The following is a 21,422-nucleotide window of genomic DNA, read 5'->3' on the forward strand; positions in this document are numbered from 1 at the left end:
ATCTTAGAAGTTTTTAAATTTATATATAAAAAAAGGATCGGTATATTGGACTGGAAACTATTGGGTGCAGGGCTACTAGCTCAAAGAGACCCCGCTGCATTGAAAGACAAGGGTCGTTCCCGATTGTCACAATGTCACGTACCTTCCTCTAAGAATAAACAAGTATCTTAAATTATGTGTAGGATCTTTGTTGTTCAGATAACTTTCTTTTCTTTATATTTTTAATTTGTAATTTTGTTGTTTTGTAGAAGTAAGAATGTCAACACCTCCTCAATTGACATCAATAATTAACACTAGTTCTAGTGTAACGATAAATAGTGACTCAACTCCACCAGAGTCACTACCCTCTGTCATAGAAGTGGGCCCAGATGAAATTACTATAAATGAGGATGAAGGTGATTCTACTCATACCTCCAAAAGACAAAAAAAGTCTCATGTGTGGTTGGAATTCAAAGAAGTATCACTTAATGGTACAAAAAAGGCTCAGTGTGTTCATTGTAAAATCAATTTGAGTGTTATTAGTAGTGGAGTGACCACACATATGAGTCGACATTTGAAACGTTGCACTAGTAGAAAAGTGGCAATGAGAAAACAAAAAACCTTAAACTTTCAACCAGTGGGAGCGGGGTCTAATGTTGATCAGAGTCCATCTGGACTTCCTTTTATGGATTTTGGAGGAAATTATGATCAAGCTAAAATGAGAGTAGTCATTGCTCATTGGATTCTTATGCATGAGCATCCATTCATGATAGTAGAAGAGGAGAGATTTAATTTTGTAATGAAGATGGCAAATATGAATTATGAGAAAATATCCCGGAAGACTATTAAGAAGGAGTGTATGGAGGTGTATGAGGCAGAGAAAAAGAAATTGAAAATTTTGTTAAAAGAGATTAACAAGATTAGTCTTACCACGGATCTTTGGAAGTCTCAAAATCAAAAAATTGAATACATGGTTATTACTGGGCATTTTATTGACAGTAATTGGAAGCTACAAAAACGAGTCTTGAGTTTTGTGCATGTTCCTCCTCCTCGTTGTGGCGTTGATATAGCAGATGCTATTTACAAGTGTTTGAAAGAGTGGGAGATTGAAAATAAAGTTTTTAGTATTTCAGTTGATAATGCTGCATATAATGATGTTTGTATCAGAGTTTTAAAACAAGATTTTTCAAGGAAAAAAAATTTGGTGTGTGGTGAAAAGTTGTTTCATGTGCATTGTTGTGCTCATATTTTGAACTTATTAGTCCAAGATGGTCTTATTCAGATTAAAGATATCATTGATAATGTGCGTGAAAGTGTCAAATTCATAAATCTGTCTGAGGCTAGACTTCGCACTTTTTCTGAAATTGTACAACAATTAGAACTTGGTGAAAAGAGGTTGGTTATTGATTGTCCAACTCGTTGGAACTCTACTTATGACATGTTGTCTTCTGCATTAAAATTCAAAGATGCATTCTCTAGATTTAAAGTTAGAGAACCAACATATGATTGTTTGCCAAATTTTGATGAATGGGAAAAAGTTGACATGGTGTGTGAGATTTTAGAAGTTTTTAATGCAGTTACAAATATAATTTCTGGGAGTGACTACCCTACTTCTAATTTGTACCTTAGTGAGGTATATAGGGTAAAAGAAGTTTTGGATTTTCATTCTACAAATGAAAATGTTTTCATTAGGACAATGGTTAGTAGAATAAAAGAGAAATTTGAGAAGTATTGGGGTGAATGCAATTTATTGATGGCTGTTGCTTCAGTTTTGGATCCAAGGGTCAAATTAAAGTTGATCGAAATGTGTTTTCCAGTGATATATTCTATGGAGGAAGCTACAATGAATATAAATTTAGTTCGATGCACCTTATATGAGATCTACGATGAATATGTATCCTTATATAATGTGGATATTAGAAATGAAGAGATTGTTTCAAGTACTAGTAGCTCTATGGGTGTTTCCACAAGTCGTAGGCCTTCATCAAGTTCAGGTTGGTTAAAGTTGATGAGTTATATGAAACAAAAGGATGCAGTTAATTTACCAAGGTCAGAATTGGAAATTTATCTTGAAGAAGGTGTATATAGTTGTGAGAAAACTTCACAATATGATTTTGATGTTTTAGAATGGTGGAAAGTGAATCATATGAAATTTCGAGTATTATCTAAGATGGCAGCAGACATCCTTGTAATTCCCATATCCACAGTAGCTTCAGAGTCTACATTTAGTGCTGGTGGTAGAGTAATAGACTCATATCGTTCTTCCTTGGCACCAAGTACAGTTCAAGCTTTGATTTGTGGCAGTGATTGGATTCGGGTTCTTCACGGTGTAAAGAAAAATCAAAAGGTGAATTTCTTTGATCAATTCTTTATTATGATATTTTTTAGTATATTTTTTAGTTTTATTTATTAAAATTTTGTTTTATAATTACAGCCTGAGAAGAAGAGTGTAGAGATAATGCTATCAGCTACATGATTTTTCATGTTTCTCTCATCATGGTAATTTTAATATTTTTAACGACATTAAGTAACTAGTAATGGAAGAGTATTTTTTTATCTGACAATAACTAATTTTATTTTTTTGTTTTTGTCGTAGGTGGAGATTTTGCTCATGCAGGGATGTATATTATTTTCTAGCATTAAGAGAAACAAGTATAGTTTGTAATTTTATAATGGATTTATAGTTTTTATTTGGGTGATTGTAAATTGATAGTGATATTTTATTTTATTTTGTTGTGTTTGATTATTGTATGAAGTTTATTTATAATATTATGCAGTGTATGAAGTGTTTAGACTATTTTATGAAGTGTTTATGGAATGTATAGGTAATTTTATGGAGTATTTATGGAGTGTTTATGGAGTGTTTATGGAGTATTTATGGAGTGTTTATGGAGTGTTTATGGAGTATTTATGCAGGTATTATGTACATTGATTATGTCCAATTTTAAGTAGAGGTCATGCCGAATTTTATACAGGTATTATATATAGATTATATTCAATTTTAAGAAGAGGTTATGCCTCAATCTTATACATGTATTATATATATATAGGTTATACTTAATTTTTTGTAGAGGTCATGTCCAATTTTATGTAAAATGTATGTATAATTTTATATATAATTAATTTGATATATATTTTTTGAAAATTTTTAAATGTATGTAGAGGCTCGAGTTCGGCTCGAAGCTCGGCTCGAGCTCGGTTAAGATTTTTGGGCTCGAGCTCGATAACAATTTTAGGCTCGAGACAAGGCTCGGCTCGAAGCTCGGCTCGAAATATTTAAATCAAGCTCGGCTCGAACATAGGCAGGTTCGGGTTCGGCTCGGCTCGATGCCACCCCTATCTATGGGTGTCAAATGTCAATTTAACCCTTGTAGCCGACTTTCTTTTATCGTTTAATAAACGGAATACAAAAGGAATATAAATAATACAATCTAGAACTGAAGAAACAAGAATGACCGGTGAAGCAGTTTTTGACAAGATCTATTGTTAAACACAGAGTGGTGCAAATTAAAAGAAGAGTTGACAGAAATTCTGATATGATTTGCTCCTTTTATGTCATTCCTTCCTTTTTAGGAGGTGTAGTCACTTTATTCCTTTGGTTGGCCATATAAAAAGAGCTCTTTCTCTGTCATGAGATGGATACAATGAGCTCATAGTGATTCTAGAGTCATTCTTAACAAACCTTCTTATCTGCTTAAAATCCAAATTCCCAAAAGCAACTCTCTCTTTCTCTCTCATATGAGGGCATGAGACCGCTCTAAAACTATGAGAGCAAAAGAAATACTAAGAAACTAAAGGGAGGATCGCAATGGCAACAGGAAATCAAACCTTTATGGGGAAAATGAACAGCACAAACAGGAAATCTTTTGCTTTGTCATACTGTTCAAAAGTTTTTCAGAGCTCATCACCTTCTACATGTCCTTGAACATAAAGGTTTGTTTACAGTGACTAGCAACAGCCTCAAGTGGGCTGCAAATGTTTGAAACGTTGCTTAGGCAGCAAGTTCAGATCTACATGATCAAGAGATTCTTCAGCAGCTAATGTAGATATTGCTTTTACTTTTAACCCTTTTCAGTACTCTGCTGATGGTAGGTCTTGATGAAGAATTAGAGTTTATCTTGGTCAAAGAAATTCAGGGTTGTTATTCAATTTGCCAAAGTTACTGAGACTTGATGAGTTATGTTATTGATAGTAACACAGAGAACCTCTGCAGAGCAATCTGTCAAGCAGAATATAGAGTGAGAAAGAATAACTCTAAAATTTCAAGTAAGAGTCTGATTCATAACTGGGTTCAATTATTGGGAGTGAAAAATGAAATTAAAAGAAGAATTCATCTCCAAAACTATCAGAATTCTGTAAACAAGGTTTGCAGTAGTGGAGAGTTATCATGGGCATATCATTTGCCTTACAAAGGAAACATTATACTTCCTTTCTACACTGTCTAGTCTACACTCCTCTACTAGACAAGGAATTGAGAAAAAAAGTGGGTGGGCTTGGAATCTCTGTCCTCCTCACCACGTAGAGTTTGCGTCTTTCAAGGAACCTGCCTCCACATCTTTCAATAAACTCCTTTAGAAAACTTGTTCTTGAAAAGCCCTGAAAAGATCAAAGAAAGATAAAGCAGAACTCAGAAAACCAGGAGAAAAAGACAGAAAAAGATAACCCAGAAAACCCCAAAAAGTAAACTCCCACCGACTTCTGCTAAAAGGAAATGGCATGTTGTTACCCTTCTAAAAGAATTTGGTCCAGTTAGAGCTTTCCGTCTCCTGTATTCCATTTGCAAGAACAGTGTTACAGAACTAACATGCAGAGATAAATCCCAAAATCAAAAAGAAAAAGAAAAGAAGAATCGAAAAGAGAAAAAGGTAAAAGTGGGAGAGGGATACCATGGTCTTCGAAAACTTTTCTTATGAAAGCAAGGAAGACGATAATGAGAGCTACCACTGCTACCAGTCCCACGATTATGGCTAGAGTTTTCCCAGTCTCGTCTTCTGAATCTGGTAGAATCATCAAACAACAACAACAGCAAGAAAGAGGTAACTTTACTAAAAATCCCAAAGTATTTTTCCAGCTATAAAAACAATTTACAAAGGAAAGGTCACCCACTTTGTTTTTATTTATTTATCACTACTAACTTTATGCAGCTCATTGCAAAAAGAATACTCATAAAGCACAAAGATTGAGCTTAAACAGTGAAAGCAGGGCCCTTTATTTGGTAGCTCGTCGTTTCAGGTGTCTCCTTCTGCAATTAATGATTCTTGGCTTATGTATTTCAGAACCATACACAAATCTTGGAGTTTCTGTACACTGTTCACCTACCGCATGAACAAAGAAACTGCTGGAGAATGTAAAACAGTGAAAAATGAAGAGGTTGTACACTTGGTTTAATTGATGAGATTCACGCCGGGCAGGTTAATTGGGTGCGCTCAGAACAATTTAAAATTGAAGCCGCGACCGGTGTAGAGACAGCTGGAGATTGGCGATTCAATGTCTGAATGTGTTTCATTGTTCTGGGAGAGACCTGAATTGATCTTGTGACGGGTTTCAACTTTCGATTGAAATATGATACTTCAGACTCCCCTTCGAAACACAAGTTAATATTTAGTCGATTCGACCCATTTTAACAGAGCTTTAAGTACAGAGAGGCGTTTTTCGTCATTTCATCATTCACTCCACTCTGAACAACGGCACTCCGTCCAGCAGACGAAAAGAAAAAGAAAAAGAAAAGAAGACTTTAGATTGTTTTCAAATTCCTGTCTGTTCGTCTACCAAATCCGACCACGATGGCCTAGAGAATGACCAACATATTCTTCTTTCACAAGGTCATCATCTAGGTAATCTGGTGATTTGCAGACATTTCAGGGGGAAATTAGTAAGTTCAAGATCATGGAAAGTCCGGCGAAAACTAAGACCCACGAACCTCTAGTTAACTGCTGCTTACCATTCGACGAGGCTCTAGAGTAGGAGCCGCCGACGGCGAACCGAGCGTAGCATTTTCCCAGATAGACCTCCCCGGAATTGCTCCCTGGACACACCCCCTTCATCGTCTCCGCCGCCTGCGACACGCACTCGGAGCAAGCCTCCGGGCTCAAATCCCCAACGCACTGCGACATCCCTTTCACATACGACGCGCTGTCAACCCTGTAAGTCCCTCCCCCGTTGACCAGCCCCCCGAGCACCTCGTCCCGGCGAGCAAACACGTCGGTGTTGTACCTGCTCGTGGATCCGCACTTCTTGAGAACGAGGCTCTTGTCCTGCGCCCCGATGAAGGGAAAGTTATCGTACCTGACGTAGCATCCGTCGAGCTGGAGCGACCCGCCGATGGAATCCAGGCAGAGGATTCCAAGCTGGCTGACGCAGTGCTGCACGCAGGTAGTGCATTCGGAGGTGGTGAGATCGCCCCGGCACTGGTAAAGACCGTAGACGCGGTCGGCCGAGGAACTGCCCGAGATGGTGAAGTTGTTGTACGAGACGAACGTGGCAGAGTTGGCGATGGACGTCATAAGCGAGTTAAGGTTCGGTTGGAAGTTGGAATCCCCAGCGTATTTGAGCTGAGAGCAGCCGCCGTAGAGGAAGGTATCGGAAGAAGAGTAAACGAGCCTGAAGGGAGCCAAGGAGAAGAGGAAGAGGAAGAGAAGCGCAAGCGACTCCATTTTTTCTGCTTCGAAGAAACGAAGAGGGAACGACTGGAGAGAGTTTATGAGTTCATTCATGATTGTGGAGGCAGAATCTGAACCATGGAAAGGACCGTAATGGACATTCTCTGAGAGATTTCTGATCCCTTGGAGAGGAATTTACGTAGCCCGGTCGGAGAACTCGATTCCGCTTCGATGAACCAGATTGCCCTCACTTTTCGAAAGTGTGTGGGCGGAAACACTCCTTCCTCTTCAGCTCACTGGAACCTTCCATTTTCAGAAACCTCTGGACGACAATCACATCGCTAATCTATCAATTAACCTAATCCGTTTATAAAAATAATCATTATTTGACTCACTATCACTATCTCATTTTATAATAATAAAATCTACGTGAATTATGAGAAACGTAATCATGTCTTAGAAGCCGCGGGAAAGGCTATTCCTTTTGACTCGTCAAACTACTATTGGCTATCCTATCTCGTGACTCGGTGTGAGCCCACGCTTACGCGACTCGTTAATCGCAATCATAATCACCTAGTGTGGGGGTACTTTGGTCAGTTCAACCATAAAAATCATTTAAATTAATTATTAGTCATTGCTTATTTAGTATACAGGAGAAAGCACTGGGGTATACGACTGGGCCCACGTTATAACATGATCGAAAGGGACCCACTACGTGGGCGATCGGTTTAGCTGTTAAAGGCTTAAAACAGCCTAATCACCGTTAACGTTATCGATCTGGACAAACTCCCTCCACGCATACCCACATCGTAGGCAAGCAAAAAAGAAAAAAAAAAAAGCTATAAATAATTAAGCTATGAAATTACGCAACTATCCCTATTGTCTGTACGAAGAAGTAGGCGTGACAAACACTCGCCTGTTTACTTCTATTTTCAAAAATGGATCAGTTTAAAGTCCCAATAATACATCTGATATATTATTATAACATAACATGCAAAGCTTATGGATACTAATCATTTTTATCATCCCTAAGTGTCATCCCTGAGATTGGTGTCAAGGATATCCCACTGAAGACGAGGCTTCTATTATCGGAATCCGACGTAGAAGGAGACAGAAAAACCCGATCCATGAGCTCTTCAAATAGAAGTACTTGAAAAAGCCTCTAAATTTCTGCTTTCTGTTTTGGTTATTGTCGATTGAGCTATAAGGTGTGAGGACCATGCACCCATGTCCCCTCAATGGAGCAGGAAAGAGATTGACGAGCTAATTCATCTCTCGTCACCTTCAATCATGTCCGTCTTGTAGTTAAGGTAGTTTGTCATTCTTCTGCAGAAAACCACATAGCCTTTTCATTCAACACCCGACAATAATATTTTCTTATTTTTTTAAAATAATTTCTCCTCCCCATAAGATAAGGTTATCGAATTAGAGGACGAGATATGAATCGTCCAGTGGCTCCCCATATACAGTTTGCTATGAGTCGGTTTTCTTTCAAGTGACTGATTGGTGGAGATTCAGCTGCTGAAACTCAGATATGTGGAAGAGAACTGAAACTGAGTAAAGTCCCAATGTCGATACTACGAAGTGGTCCTCGAAATAAAATGAATGGTTGCTTGTTCTTTTATTCTTTCAGCAGCAGTCTTGCCTTAATTTTAAGAGTTTTTCAAGAATCCGTGTTTCTTCAATTTTGACAAGGACAACTAGTTGATAAAAATTCAGCAGATCGGTATACGATGACGAGGAATGATGATTCTAACTTCGTTCTATAGAGAATTATTTGCAACAATATATTGATTCGATGGGTTTGTGCATGATGAATCAGGCACAAAGTGGGCTCATGGATGTTCAAGTTTTTGAACGTGGTACTACGTCATAATACCACATCAGCACAGTCTTATGCCACATCAACCAACATGTCATCTTCCATGTAGGATGACCACGTCATTGAATGCCACTTAAGCCTTCCTCTTCGGTTTACTTTTTTTTCCTATTTTCTTTTTATGATTTATTTAAGTTATTTTGTAATTTTTTTAAATATTAATTTCTGGTTTTAAAAGTTCTCACACATTTCTTTACCTTTACTTTAATTAAATTTGTTTAAAATTGATTATTAATTATTTCAAAAATATTTTTTATATTATTAATACTTTATTTTACTTAATTCCTTTATGTAATTGTTTTTAAGACATTATTTAATTTAATACAATATTTAGTAAAAATAATTTTTTTTAAAATTTTTATTTTTTGGTAAAATATTCTACCTTATTTATAATAAAAAAACATGAAACTCGTATTAATTAATTAAAATAATTTATTCTTACCTATTTACCACCTTTTATATTGATATAAATATTTTTAAATTTAAAAAATATTTTAATAATTTAAAAATATAATTTATGGATATATTACCTTATATATAAAATTATTTAAAAATTATATTTTATTTTTTCTTTAAATTTATTTAAATCATAGAAATATTTTTTCAAAATTATTTAAATTTGTTTAGAAAATGAAATTTATATTTTAAAAATTAATTTCATAACTAAAAAAGAATTTAAAATATTTATAAAATATTTTAGAACTAATTTAAAATATTTTTTAAATATTTATTCAATTATGTGTCAGGATGACATGGCTTAACAATGAAGTGTCAATTAACACGGCGTAAGACTCTTCGGTTGAGTGAATTCTTACGTGTCGGAAACCAAGAATCCCACTGGAAGTCCATCTTAGTTAATAAATTAGGAAACCTGGGAACTGCTCGCACTTTTTTAATCCTAATGAAACTAAAACACTGAACTATAAAAGCCAGGTTTAGTGACCCATTGCTATCATCTCAGCCCCTCCTCTCCTCCCTTCTCGGTGCAATGGCTTCTTCTAAATCAATCGCCATCATCTTCGCCTTCGCAGCGCTCTTCATCAGCTCTGCTTCTGCAGCTTTCGATGCAATATATTGCTTGGGAGACTCAATTGCTGACACGGGTAATCTTATCCGTGAAGGCCTCGGTCCTTTCGGAGCTATCAACCGTTTACCATACGGAGAAACCTACTTCGGAAGGCCAACGGGCCGATGCTCCGACGGTCGCCTCATGATCGACTTCATCGCCGACCGCTTTGGTCTCCCCTTCATCAACGCCTACCTTGATAAGAATGCCACTTTCGTTAACGGCGTGAATTTCGCCGTGGCCGGAGCAACTGCCCTCGACGCTTCTTACTTGGAAAGTATCGGCCTCATCATGCCTTTCACAAGGAGTTCTCTCAGCACGCAGCTTGGCTGGTTCGAGGATCACCTCGCATCTATTTGTTCTTCGCCTGAACAATGCAGCGCCAAGCTAGGTTCGGCTCTTTTCTTCGTGGGGGAGATCGGAGGAAACGATTATAATTATGCACTTTTTCAAGGCAAAACCATTACAGAAGCCACCTCCCTCGTGCCTCGTATCGTCCAAACCATCAAGGATGCGGCTATAAGAGTCATCCAGCACGGAGCTCGTAACTTGATCGTGCCCGGGAATTTTCCCATCGGCTGCGTGCCCAGTTACCTCACAGCATTCCGCAGTACCAACCCATCAGATTATGACGGGAGAAGCTGCCTCAAAAGCTACAACGCTTTCGCGGAACTCCACAACAACCAGTTGCAGGTGATGTTGCAGAGCTTGAGGGTACAATTCGCTTCTGTGAAAATACAATACGCGGATTACTACAATGCAGCATTGCACCTTATTGATAACGCTCAGAATCTTGGGTTTGACGAGAAGTCTCGATTCCAAGCTTGCTGTGGAGCTGGAGGAGAATACAATTACGACTCAACTAGAATGTGTGGAGAAACCGGAACCTCAACCTGCCCTGATCCTTCTAAACGCCTCTCCTGGGACGGAATCCATATGACAGAGAAGGCTTACAGAGACATGGTTACCTCTCTCTTCTCAGGAAATTTGAAGGGATAGAGATGAGAAGTATTCAGATCAATCTCCAACACTAGGGTTTATACTTTTTACATGTGTTTTAATTAGATTTTTCTAGCCTCCTGATCAGATTCAGGTCGATTATGTTTAGCCGGACAAATTAATCCGGATTCGAATTTAACTTTTTAGTACAAATTTATCTTTTTCCAAGACTTCCAACGTGTTCGTACAATTGTCAATGGGTCTAAGTCTCCTGGTCCAGACTAAACACAAAAAGTCCACTATTAGGCCCAAGCCCATTAGACGCATTACGGCGCCTTCATTATCCACTTAAAAGTGGAGCGAAATTCCGGAATGATTTCTGGGTGGCGCCTTCACTTTTCCCACCACCGAATACGCGTGGACGAAGTCCCCCAACTGCTCCCATCATTCTTCCCTCCGTCAGATCAAACCACGATGATCTCCGCCGTCAGATGCGCCCAGTGGACAGCAAACAAACAATCCGAGTCACGTCCGAACCAAACCAACCTTCCCAGTTTTGGATATTCCCCGCGTCGCGCAACACTCTGGGCCCACTGTTTTGCCGTCCAATCGTTTCTTCAGAACTCCGGATAATCCCATACCAAAATGTTTCAGTTTTTATTTTATCCTAAGCGTGTCCCACCGGAAGAAGTTGATCGGACGTCCCAGGATCGCCGTGCATAGAGGGTGGGGCCCGCAGGGTGTCTTTGCGAGTCCAGATGAGTAACCGCTAATTGGTAATTAGCGTGTCAGCTAATCAGAGGGGGTACAGCAGTGGAGAATCAGGGGGGAGGTAAATCAACGGCTGAGATCTCGAAAGGGTGATATTTTTTTAAATAAAGCGCGGACGTTTGCGTTGTTTAATTTTAAGAAGGAGAGGCTGGCAAGCTGGCGACTGCTCATCTCTAGCAGTTCTCAAGGGCTGTCTTCCTTTCGCCCCCACCTCTTCTCTCCTTGTTGCGTTCCAGGAACAAAAAACCCTTTTTTGTTCATCTTCTCTTTAGCACATTGAGTTTCCCTTTTTCTTCACTGGAGTGGCCGCCATCATCTTCTTCTGCTGGGGAATGTGAGTTGTAAGGCGGAGAGCCCTTTTTTTTTTTTTTTTTCCTTTTTAGTTCGTTTTGGTTGATTTTGACGATGAAGAAGAAGAGCTCTTTGATCGGCATTTTCCTTTTCGCTGTGCTTTTTTCTTCGTCTTGCATTTCGCTTGTGGTGTCTCAAGCGGATCCCGGCGATGCGGCGGCCTTGCAGGCTCTCGCCAAGAGCTTAGACGCTGCTAATACCCTGAAATGGACGCAGGCGGAGCCGTGCAAATGGGAAGGCGTGTCTTGTATGAGTGGTCGGGTCACCAGGATTCAAGTGAAAGACCACAAAGATGTGCTTCAGGGGAAGAGACTTCCGCCGGAAATCGGGACATTTGACAATCTGGATACTCTGGAACTGTTCAATAACTTCCTTTCCGGTCCGTTGCCGAGCCTTAAAGGCTTGATCAACTTGCAAAGCCTTCTGCTTCACGACAACAACTTCACTGCGTTCCCCGATGATTTCTTCAAGGGCATGTCAAGCCTCACAATCGTCGTCTTGGATCACAACACCCAGTTGCTCAATTGGACCATTCCTGACGCTCTTCGTGATTGTACTCTCCTTAAAAATTTCTCGGCGAACTCGGCCCAGATTATCGGAACAATCCCGGACTTCTTAGGTGGCATGAATAGCTTACAGCACTTGGCCCTGGCTGACAACAAGCTCGAAGGCGGTTTACCGGCGTCTTTTGCAGGGTCCGGGATTAATACCCTTTGGCTTAATAATCAGGAGGGACCGGTGAAACTTTCTGGACCTCTCACAGTTCTTCAGAACATGACTTCTTTGGTCCAAGTCTGGCTTCACGTTAACTCTTTCCAAGGACCATTGCCCGATTTCACCCAGTTGACATCCTTGCGAGAATTGGTGATCAGTACTAACAAGTTAACTGGTATCGTCCCAGACTCCTTGACTAAGCTTTCTTCTCTGCAAAAAGTGAATTTAACGAATAATTTTCTGGAAGGGCCAGTCCCGAAATTTGATTCCATAGTGATTACCGATGATTTTACTCAGAATAATAGGTTCTGTTTGGATAAACCTGGTCCTTGCGATAGCCGCATAGATGCTTTACTATCTATTGCAAAGCCTCTAAACTACCCTGAGAGGCTTGCAAGTGGTTGGCAGGGAAATGATCCTTGCGACAGTTGGGTGGGAGTCACATGTTCCTCGGGCAATATCGAAGTGATTAACTTTCATGGAATGGGTTTCTCTGGTACAATTTCGCCAAATTTCACTCTCTTTACATCTTTGAAAAAGTTGATTCTTGCTGACAATAACCTCACCGGACCTGTACCCCCCGAGCTTGCTACTCTTCCGGACCTGATATTGCTAGATGTGCAAAACAACTCACTTACGGGAGAGGTGCCCAAGTTCAATCCGAAGGTGGTTTTGATGACGGAGGGGAATCAATTTGGTCGCAATTCAAGCACTGTGACACCTGGTACCCCTTCTAGAGGAGGCCCAACTCCTTCTGGATCTTCAGGGACAAATGACAGAAATGGGAACAGTGGCAAAAAGTCTTCCATCTCGATAGGAGTTGTTATTGGTGCTGTGGTTGCCGCTGTCCTTGTGATCAGTTTGTTAGGCTTTTGCCTGTGGAGGCGGAAAAAACACTCGTTCAGCAGAGTACAAACTCCACATGCAACTGTTGTTCATCCTCGCCTTTCAGGTTCGGATCAGGATATTTTCAAGATCACGGTGGCAGGTTCCAGTGTTAATGGTGGAAGTGCAAGTGAAAGCTTCACTCAGGGAAGCACTGGGACCAGTGATTTCCATGTAGTTGAAGCAGGAAACATGGTTATCTCGATTCAAGTACTTAGACAGGTTACTAACAATTTCAGTGATGAAAACATTTTGGGCAAGGGAGGGTTTGGAACAGTTTACAAAGGTGAATTGCATGATGGGACCAAGATTGCGGTCAAAAGAATGGAATCGGGAGTGATTAGTGCTAAGGGATTGGATGAGTTCAAGTCGGAAATTGCAGTGCTCACCAAAGTTAGGCACAGGCACTTGGTGAATCTTCAGGGTTATTGTTTGGATGGGAACGAGAGGCTTTTGGTATATGAATATATGCCACAAGGAACACTAAGTCGGTATCTTATTAACTGGAAGGAAGAAGGTTTGCGGCCATTGGAATGGAAGAAGAGATTAAGTATTGCCTTGGATGTGGCAAGAGGAGTTGAGTACTTGCATAGTTTGGCTCATCAGAGCTTCATTCATAGAGACCTCAAACCTTCTAATATTCTTTTGGGAGATGATATGAGGGCAAAGGTTTCGGATTTTGGTCTTGTTCGTCTTGCCCCTGATGAGAAAGATGGAAAAGGCCTTTCTGTTGTGACAAGGCTTGCTGGAACTTTTGGGTACCTGGCACCAGAATATGCAGGTATTATCCATTATTGTTTTCTTTTATGATACTTTGCACCCATTTTTAAATAATATTGGAAGGTTAGGCCTGATGTTTCTTATTATCTAATTGCACAAAAAATTTCAGAAGACTTAACACTTGTTCACTGGATGCAAACATGGTATCCAGTGTCAGGTGGCAATAACTGTCATCAGATTTGATATAAAGTATGGTTTGAATTGGATAATTTCCACCATCCACTGTTGTTCTAAAATGGCCGATGGCCAAAGAGATTGGGTAGGGCAAAATATCTATTTTCTCGTGTTGTGCAACCGTTGGAGATGCTTTTGTATAATAAATCACAAATGAGTTCTATTTTGTGTTTTTCCACACTTCCTGCATTGATATTTGAGAATAAGTCAGGTATTTTTTAACTCACTTCATTAAACCTTTATACAATGAACTTCTGTTAGGCTCTCGTGTTTAGTTTCATTTTCTGGGTTCGTAGTGGAACCTGAGAATTCCTATTTATTGAAAACTGGCAAGGACCCACCCTACACTTGTATCTCTGTTTCATTGTTAATGTTTTCCTTCCTTTGATTTCTATATGAGTGGAAGAAAAACTGATATCAAAGAGCTCTGAGATTGATCAATTTCTAGATTGTTGCATTGTCATTTTGTTAGATGTTCTTTGCCGTGATAAAGAATGTACACCCCACCTGGTTACATAAGCAGGCTTGTGCTTGTACCAGTCTTAGTTTTCTTTTGTTGAATGTATTAAGTATATATGTGCATTTGATGATGGGTCTCATGTTAATTACTCTAATTATTGATCTTGCAAATGTGTCAGATTATCCAATAGTCCATGGATGCACCACAGTTGTTGTATTAACATATTATTCTTTTTTTTCTTCAGCAACTGGCCGTGTGACCACTAAAGTCGATGTGTTCAGCTTTGGAGTGATACTGATGGAACTCATTACTGGTCGCAAAGCCATTGAAGATGGGATGCCAGAGGAAAGCATGTACCTGGTCACATGGTTCAGAAGAATGTTGCTTAACAAGGAGAACTTCCAGAAAGCAATCGATACTACCATTGATCTTACAGAAGATACTCTTGCAAGTATCCAAACTGTGGCCGAGTTGGCAGGACACTGCTGTGCTAGAGAACCTCTCCAGAGGCCCGACATGGGCCATGTTGTGAATGTTCTTGCTTCTCTAGTAGAGGTTTGGAAACCAGTGGAGCCCGACTGTGATGACATTTATGGTATTGATTTAGATCAACCCTTGGCGGAGGTGGTGCAGAAGTGGGTGGCCACAGATGGTGGAACTTCCTCCTTCCTCCCCAGTTTAGATAATACTCAGACTAGCATACCCTCTAGACCATTTGAATCATTCACTTCTTCGGACGGGAGATGAAGTGAAAAGAGAGAGTTTAATGGCCGGTTTGCCCGTGTAATTCTTTTCTTTCTGTTGCACCCGGACCTCTTTTATCTGCAGAATCTCTGGTTTTCATGTTTTCTTTTGACTCAGGCAATTTGATTTTGGATGATGCTTTTTGTTTAAATTTTTTTGATTTTTTTTTTTTTAAATTTGGGTTCTTCTTGAAAGCTCTGTTTTAGAGTTTGATAAATATACATTATTGCAAATAGATGATTGGGTTTTCAGTTTTGGTCTACCCTTCCATTCAGGAGCTGGAATGGCAATTTTGTGTTTGCTATAGGGTTGATTCGAGGGGACAGGCAATGCCAGCTCTTTGTGCGTATCCACTGGCTTTCTACAAACAATTCAACAAGATGAATTGCTCTGGTAGGTTCTGTCTCTTTAGAGTGATGGAGGGTTAAGACTTGAGCCAGAAGGTTGAAGCAGAGGAAGCTCGGAAATGCAAATCCGTCGTGCTGACAGGCTGTCGTCCCCATCTCAATAATATCTGTCCGCTGCGAGTTGGCTCTCGGTCACCAAACTGCATTAAATATTACGACCATGGCCGATGACTCTCGCAACACAGAGATCCACATATGACTCACAGAGCTTCTCTGTTGTCAACATAACATAAATAAGAGAATAATGACATGGTCATTGAGATTCAAGGAGGGAGTGAGTGTTGTGCAACAAATCAATCCGCCGCTGTGCTCTTCGTCTCGATCCATATATTTATTTTATCAATATCTTCCAGCATTTCAGCTGTTCTGGTAATAGATTAGGATGATTAGAGTGGAAGAGGAGTGGAGGGGTTAGTAGCAGCAAAAGCAATCTGTCGGCTTCAAACTATCAATCGACGATCAATCAACACAAAGAGGCTCGATTCTGTTCATGATTGGGGTTTACGTAAGAACGATATTATCACAAAAATCCGCCGCAAATGTCGGTGGAATGAGAGAAAGAACGCCGAATTCCCCTCTCGGCACATAAATGTAAATCGCAATCAAATGAAAAGGAAGGGAGGAAACACAAATTCACGATCAAATTTTGAATTTTGTTTGGATGGTACGAGACAGACAGACATAACGTGATCTGCACATTGGGTTACCGTGTTCGGGGAACAGCACGAGGTGGCCTGCCTTGTTCCCAAGTGTTCATGCCATGTACTATGCGGCTGCTGAATCAGATAAGAAATAACAAAAAGAAGATTGATGCGGTGAGGTTGAGACTGGATTCTTCTTAAATAATCCAAATGAAATAGTCTTCTAACTTCTAAGTCTAAAAACAGGTTTAAAAGTAGTTTAAAGATGCAGCGAGGGCTGAGCAGCTCCTGCACTAGCAATGATACGAAGGACTTCTCCCATGAGGAAATAAAAAAACGTATATGAACAGTCGTGCATGTCATTTATTCAACTTCTCTTAAGAATCGATTTATGTTTTCTTATAATTATATTAGTATTTTTTATATCTATAAATATAACTTAAGGAGGATGGTATGGACTAAGTCCGATACCCTAATTTCTTCCTCCTCTTTTCACTCACGTATTATTTTCTCTATTTTCTCTCTTGGATGTGTTGTTAGTAAACTCACGTTTCTTATTTTAATTTGGGTAATATTTTTATTATTTAATTATATTTACTATTTAATGGAATGGGCTAAAATTAAGTGATCTAATTTTGTTAAGCCCATTAAGGAATATGGGCCAATTGAGTAGATACCATAGAGAATTATGGGAACCCTATATAACGAGACACATTATAGTTATGGTTTTCCCCGTTCGGAAGAGAGACGATAGTCCCATTGAGGAATTACGGAGATTTAGTTGAGGAAGATCACAAAACCAATCATTTGTTCGTATCGATTGCCGCATAATTCCACTACAGTAGATGATCATTTGGAATGGATGCAAGTATTTATCCTGAATCCAAACATTCTGGCATGATGTAAATTCTGGATTAGGATTTAAGATTATGGTTTTTTAACAAGTGGTATCAGAGCAGTACATAACTGTTAGATTATTAAGATTTTTGGACTAATTCCTTGGAGAGCGACGCACAGAGCGCCGACGTTGTGCAGAACAATCGATTTTTCCCACGGAACTTGTCTCGGGGTTGTGCGTCGGCCGGTGTTGCCATTGGAAGACGGATGCCGACGTTCGACAGTGGAGGCTTGCGTTGCAACGTCCGGCAGCAGGCCACCGGAGAGATGTCGGCCTCCGTCTTCCAATGGAGGCTGATGTCCGACGATGGAGGCTCGTGCTGCAGCGTCCGTTGGGAAACAATGAAACAACGTCTGGCGGGAAAAACTTGGGAGGGGGGGAGGCGATAGAGAAAGAACATTGCAGCAGGGCACACTCTTTTCACTCACGTTTTCTCTTCTCTCATTTCTCTCTTGGATGTGTGTCATACTCTCTCCTCTTTTCTTTCTTCTTCCTTTTCTCTTTTGCTTAACATTATTACCTATAGAATCCTGAAAAACAATACCCCCAAAATGAAAACTAAGAAAAACATAATAATAATAATAATAATAATAATAATAATTTGTTAATAATGTAGTCAATACTTGGGTTGGTCCATATTCAATATTTGCTTATCTATGAATTAATATTTGACTTAGTCTTTTTGAATAAAAAAGAAAGTAAAAATAACTATTCTATTGGAGATGAAATACAGGTCTCATTCACCAACCCCATATGATTGAAAATGAATTAATCACAAAACTAATCCATAAACTAGAGAATTACATCTTAGTTATCACCGACTCATGAGTGGGGAAAGGGAGGAAGATGGAGTCAACCAAGTCTGGGCTTATATGCATTGTTAGCCTACATCTATCCTCTTTCACTCCATTTACTATAAAAAAAGAAATACTAATGAGACACCACCACATATGAATCACTAAATTTGCTTATTAGGACCAACTTTCTCCTCCATTTTCTATTGATAGGTTTCACATGAATGCATGTCAACCTGGTTTTGGTTTTCCCCATTAATCAACTAACCATGTGTAAATTATTAAAATATGATGGTCTGACCAATCTCTATCATGGAAAATTTAAACTCGGTGTTATTATGAGGTAATTTTGCCCAATTACATGTTTATTATTTAGTAAATGATACAAAAAATGGATCAGAGTTATTTCGTATCGATTAATAGATTATTCAATTATATATAAGCATAATTTGGCAAATCATGTTCCAGGTTTCTATGCATATTATAGTGATATTTAATACTTTTATAAATTTTAATTTTTAATTTTTGTTGTTATTATTTTATTTATATCCGATTAATTAATTTTAGTATTTGATAAATAGGTAAGTAAATAGGAAGGCTAGTCCGATACGAAAAGTCATTTAGTGCAAAATATACGAAACGCTATCTTAGCCATCCGATCATTATCAATGACCGATCAACGGCTATCTCAATCGTTTCGCATGTTTAGTACAAAATATCTTTTTGTATTTATATAGTATATAAAATAATTTATTTTTCTAAAAAATATAAAAATAACTTATATAATTTCAAATATATTAGAACCGGGTTTAAAATAAGGCAAAGGGGGGTTAGAGGAGTAGAAGAACCGGTCAAGGTATTTTCATTATGAAAGTTTAAAGAAGCACGTAAACTCAGGGTGACTTGGTGGCGTCTAAAGAGGGAGGATGGTCCAGTCCTGACCAGCTTCAAAGACCCGTACTTCGGTGCACACGGCGTACACGCGCGTGGAGAATCCGCTCCGGTTTTACAAAAACGAAACAGAGAAGAAGAAAATATTAAACTCAAATCACGCCCCACACGGACTGACCGACCGACCCCTTCCCCTTACTCCAAATCATTCTTCGTCAAACCTCTCGACTCGTGGGATAAATTTGAACGACCGTCTCGACTCAGATAGCCTTCAAACGTTCAACGGTCAATATTCAAATCCTCAATCTTCGCGACTCCCTTTGAACCATTCCTCCCTTCATCCGCGTCTTCACTTCCTTCTTCACAGACTCACATATAGATATAGATATATATACCTACCCTCGCCTGTCTCTGCCTTCCAACTTTAGATTCCATCGCCAACTGCGTACCAAAAACACCTACAGCAATCATCTGCCTCCTCTTCGATCTCCCTGCTCTCCACCATGACTTCTACGCTCAGAATTCTTAAAGCGGGCCGCCGGAATTTTATCGGCAGAGGACGAACCACTACTCCGGCCGCCGAGCTCACCATTCCCACCCATTTTAGGTGTCCCATCTCTATTGACCTCATGAAGGACCCCGTCACATTGTGTACCGGAATCACATACGACCGCCAGAGCATCGAGACGTGGCTCGACTCCGGCAATAATACCTGCCCCGTTACCAACCAGGTTTTGAAGAGTTTCGATCAGATCCCTAACCACACCATTCGGAGGATGATACAGGATTGGTGCGTCGATAACCGTTCCTTTGGGATTGAGCGGATTCCCACTCCTAGGATTCCTATCTCTTCCGCGGCGGTTTCGGAGATGTTGTTGGAGATTTCGAGTGCAACCCGGCTTAAGGAATACTCTCTCCTCAGGGAATCTGTGAAGAAGATGAACAGATTTTGCAGAGAGAGCGAGCGGGATAGGCGTTGCATTGTCACCAGTGGCGCCGTCGCCGTCTTATCGGCTGCATTCGATTCCCTCGCTGCCAATTCCTTTGAGAATCAGACGACGGGATTGGAGGAGATCTTGCAGGTGATAACGTGGATGTTCCCTCTCGACTCAGAGGCTCGGTCTTATCTCGGCTCCGCTTCCTCTCTTCGTGCCCTCCAATGGTTTTTGCAATGTGGGGATTTGACGGTTAGACGAAATGCAGTATTGCTTCTAAGGGAGCTCCTTTCCGCCGATAAGAGGCATGTGGATTCCTTGAGCGAGGCAGAAGGGTTTGCTGAAGCCTTGATCAAGATAATTAGAGAACCCATTTGCCCCGCTACCACAAAAGCATCTCTGATCATCGCTTACCACTTGGTTACTTCTTCCCAGAACCAGAAAATCACTTCAAGGTTTGCGGAGTTGGGTCTGGTTTCTTTGCTCCTTGAGATGATAGTGGACTCAGAAAAGAGCATCTGCGAGAAAGCTTTGGGCGTTCTGGACGGGATCTGCAATTCAGAAGAAGGGAGACAGGCCGCTTGCAGTCACGCATTAACAATACCTCTCTTGGTGAAGAAAATCTTCCGAGTCTCAGATTTGGCGTCCGAATTTGTAGTCTCCATTCTTTGGAAGCTCGGCAAGATTTATAAAGGAGATGGAAGGGTTTTAATCGAGGCTCTTCAAGCGGGAGCTTTTCAGAAAGTCCTGCTCCTTCTTCAAGTGGGATGCAGCGAGAAAACAAAGGAGAAAGCCACAGATCTTCTGAAGATGTTGAACATCCATAGGCAAAGAGGGGAATGCGTCGATTCTATGGATTTCAAGCAGCTGAAACGGCCCTTTTAATTCATTTTTTTTCTGCAATCAGGGTAGTGGACAGAAACCATACACAAGCCATAGGTAATATCGTAGACATATGATTTGTACAAAATGCATGGAATGAATTGATTGAAAACAATTTTGAAATCCGTTTCAGAAGAATCAAGGTCTGGAGTCTACATGATTAAAGGTGTGGTTTCCATTATTAATCTAGGTTGTGAATTCTCATCAGCTCACAGTGCTGGGAGATTTAGATAAATAAAGCTACAGGCTGATATGCAGTAGTATTGAAACAGAGAGTTCTTTTGATGATATAGATAATCGATGTTTGGTTTGTCTTTAATAAATCTAGATTGCAATCAAACTCCCCTCCACTCTCGGTTTAAATTCGAGATGCCTCAACCAAGTCCAGCCAAAGTTAGGTTTACTCACATCATTAATCTGATTACGGGTCCATAAACAAAAAGAAAGATAAACAGGTACAGAAACAGATCACACATGAACCGATTCTCTGCAATGAAAACAAATTTATCGTTTATTAAATGGAGCGCAAAGAGGGAGAAGAGGGAGACTGTTAGGTCCAAAATGTGAGATTACCTTCGTCGACTACAGCCTAAGCTGATAGCATTCCAAATCGTCTCCGTTCAAACTAAGCTT

General features: G+C 39.9%; 4 protein-coding genes across 6 annotated transcripts; 3 read left to right on the top strand and 1 right to left on the bottom strand.

Annotated features, from left to right (window-relative positions):
* Positions 1 to 4,254: 4,254 nt before the first annotated feature.
* Positions 4,255 to 6,896, bottom strand: LOC137956028 (plasmodesmata-located protein 7-like). Of its 3 annotated transcripts, XM_068803322.1 has the most exons (5): positions 6,265 to 6,896; positions 5,921 to 6,192; positions 4,866 to 4,976; positions 4,706 to 4,745; positions 4,255 to 4,575 (listed from the first exon to the last, which is right to left on the bottom strand). In XM_068803322.1, the coding sequence occupies exons 1-4, from the start codon at positions 6,690 to 6,692 to the stop codon at positions 4,729 to 4,731; spliced, it is 828 nt and encodes a 275-aa protein (XP_068659423.1). In that variant the 5' UTR covers positions 6,693 to 6,896; the 3' UTR covers positions 4,255 to 4,575; positions 4,706 to 4,728. The 3 variants fall into 3 exon arrangements, 2 of the variants coding, with proteins under 2 accessions (XP_068659423.1, XP_068659422.1); XR_011113201.1 differs by having other exon boundaries at positions 4,676 to 4,745; positions 5,921 to 6,896; XM_068803321.1 differs by having other exon boundaries at positions 5,921 to 6,896.
* A 2,549-nt stretch (positions 6,897 to 9,445) lies between these two features.
* Positions 9,446 to 10,551, top strand: LOC137955206 (acetylajmalan esterase-like). Its single transcript, XM_068802074.1, has one exon. It carries the CDS (start codon positions 9,446 to 9,448, stop codon positions 10,520 to 10,522), a length of 1,077 nt encoding a protein of 358 aa, XP_068658175.1. The 3' UTR covers positions 10,523 to 10,551.
* An 891-nt stretch (positions 10,552 to 11,442) lies between these two features.
* On the top strand, positions 11,443 to 15,603 carry LOC137955594 (receptor protein kinase TMK1-like). Its single transcript, XM_068802606.1, has 2 exons — positions 11,443 to 13,964; positions 14,842 to 15,603. The coding sequence occupies exons 1-2, from the start codon at positions 11,639 to 11,641 to the stop codon at positions 15,342 to 15,344; spliced, it is 2,829 nt and encodes a 942-aa protein (XP_068658707.1). The 5' UTR covers positions 11,443 to 11,638; the 3' UTR covers positions 15,345 to 15,603.
* Positions 15,604 to 19,475: 3,872 nt separating this feature from the next.
* Positions 19,476 to 20,792, top strand: LOC137955208 (U-box domain-containing protein 21-like). The gene has a single exon (XM_068802075.1). The coding sequence runs from the start codon at positions 19,476 to 19,478 to the stop codon at positions 20,790 to 20,792; it is 1,317 nt and encodes a 438-aa protein (XP_068658176.1).
* The last annotated feature ends 630 nt before the right edge of the window (positions 20,793 to 21,422 follow it).

This window comes from Aristolochia californica, unplaced genomic scaffold (genome assembly GCF_029961685.1).
Source record: "Aristolochia californica isolate CCGP_79_NKW_82.1479 unplaced genomic scaffold, dmAriCali1.0.hap1 SCAF_2, whole genome shotgun sequence".
NCBI lineage: Eukaryota > Viridiplantae > Streptophyta > Magnoliopsida > Piperales > Aristolochiaceae > Aristolochia > Aristolochia californica.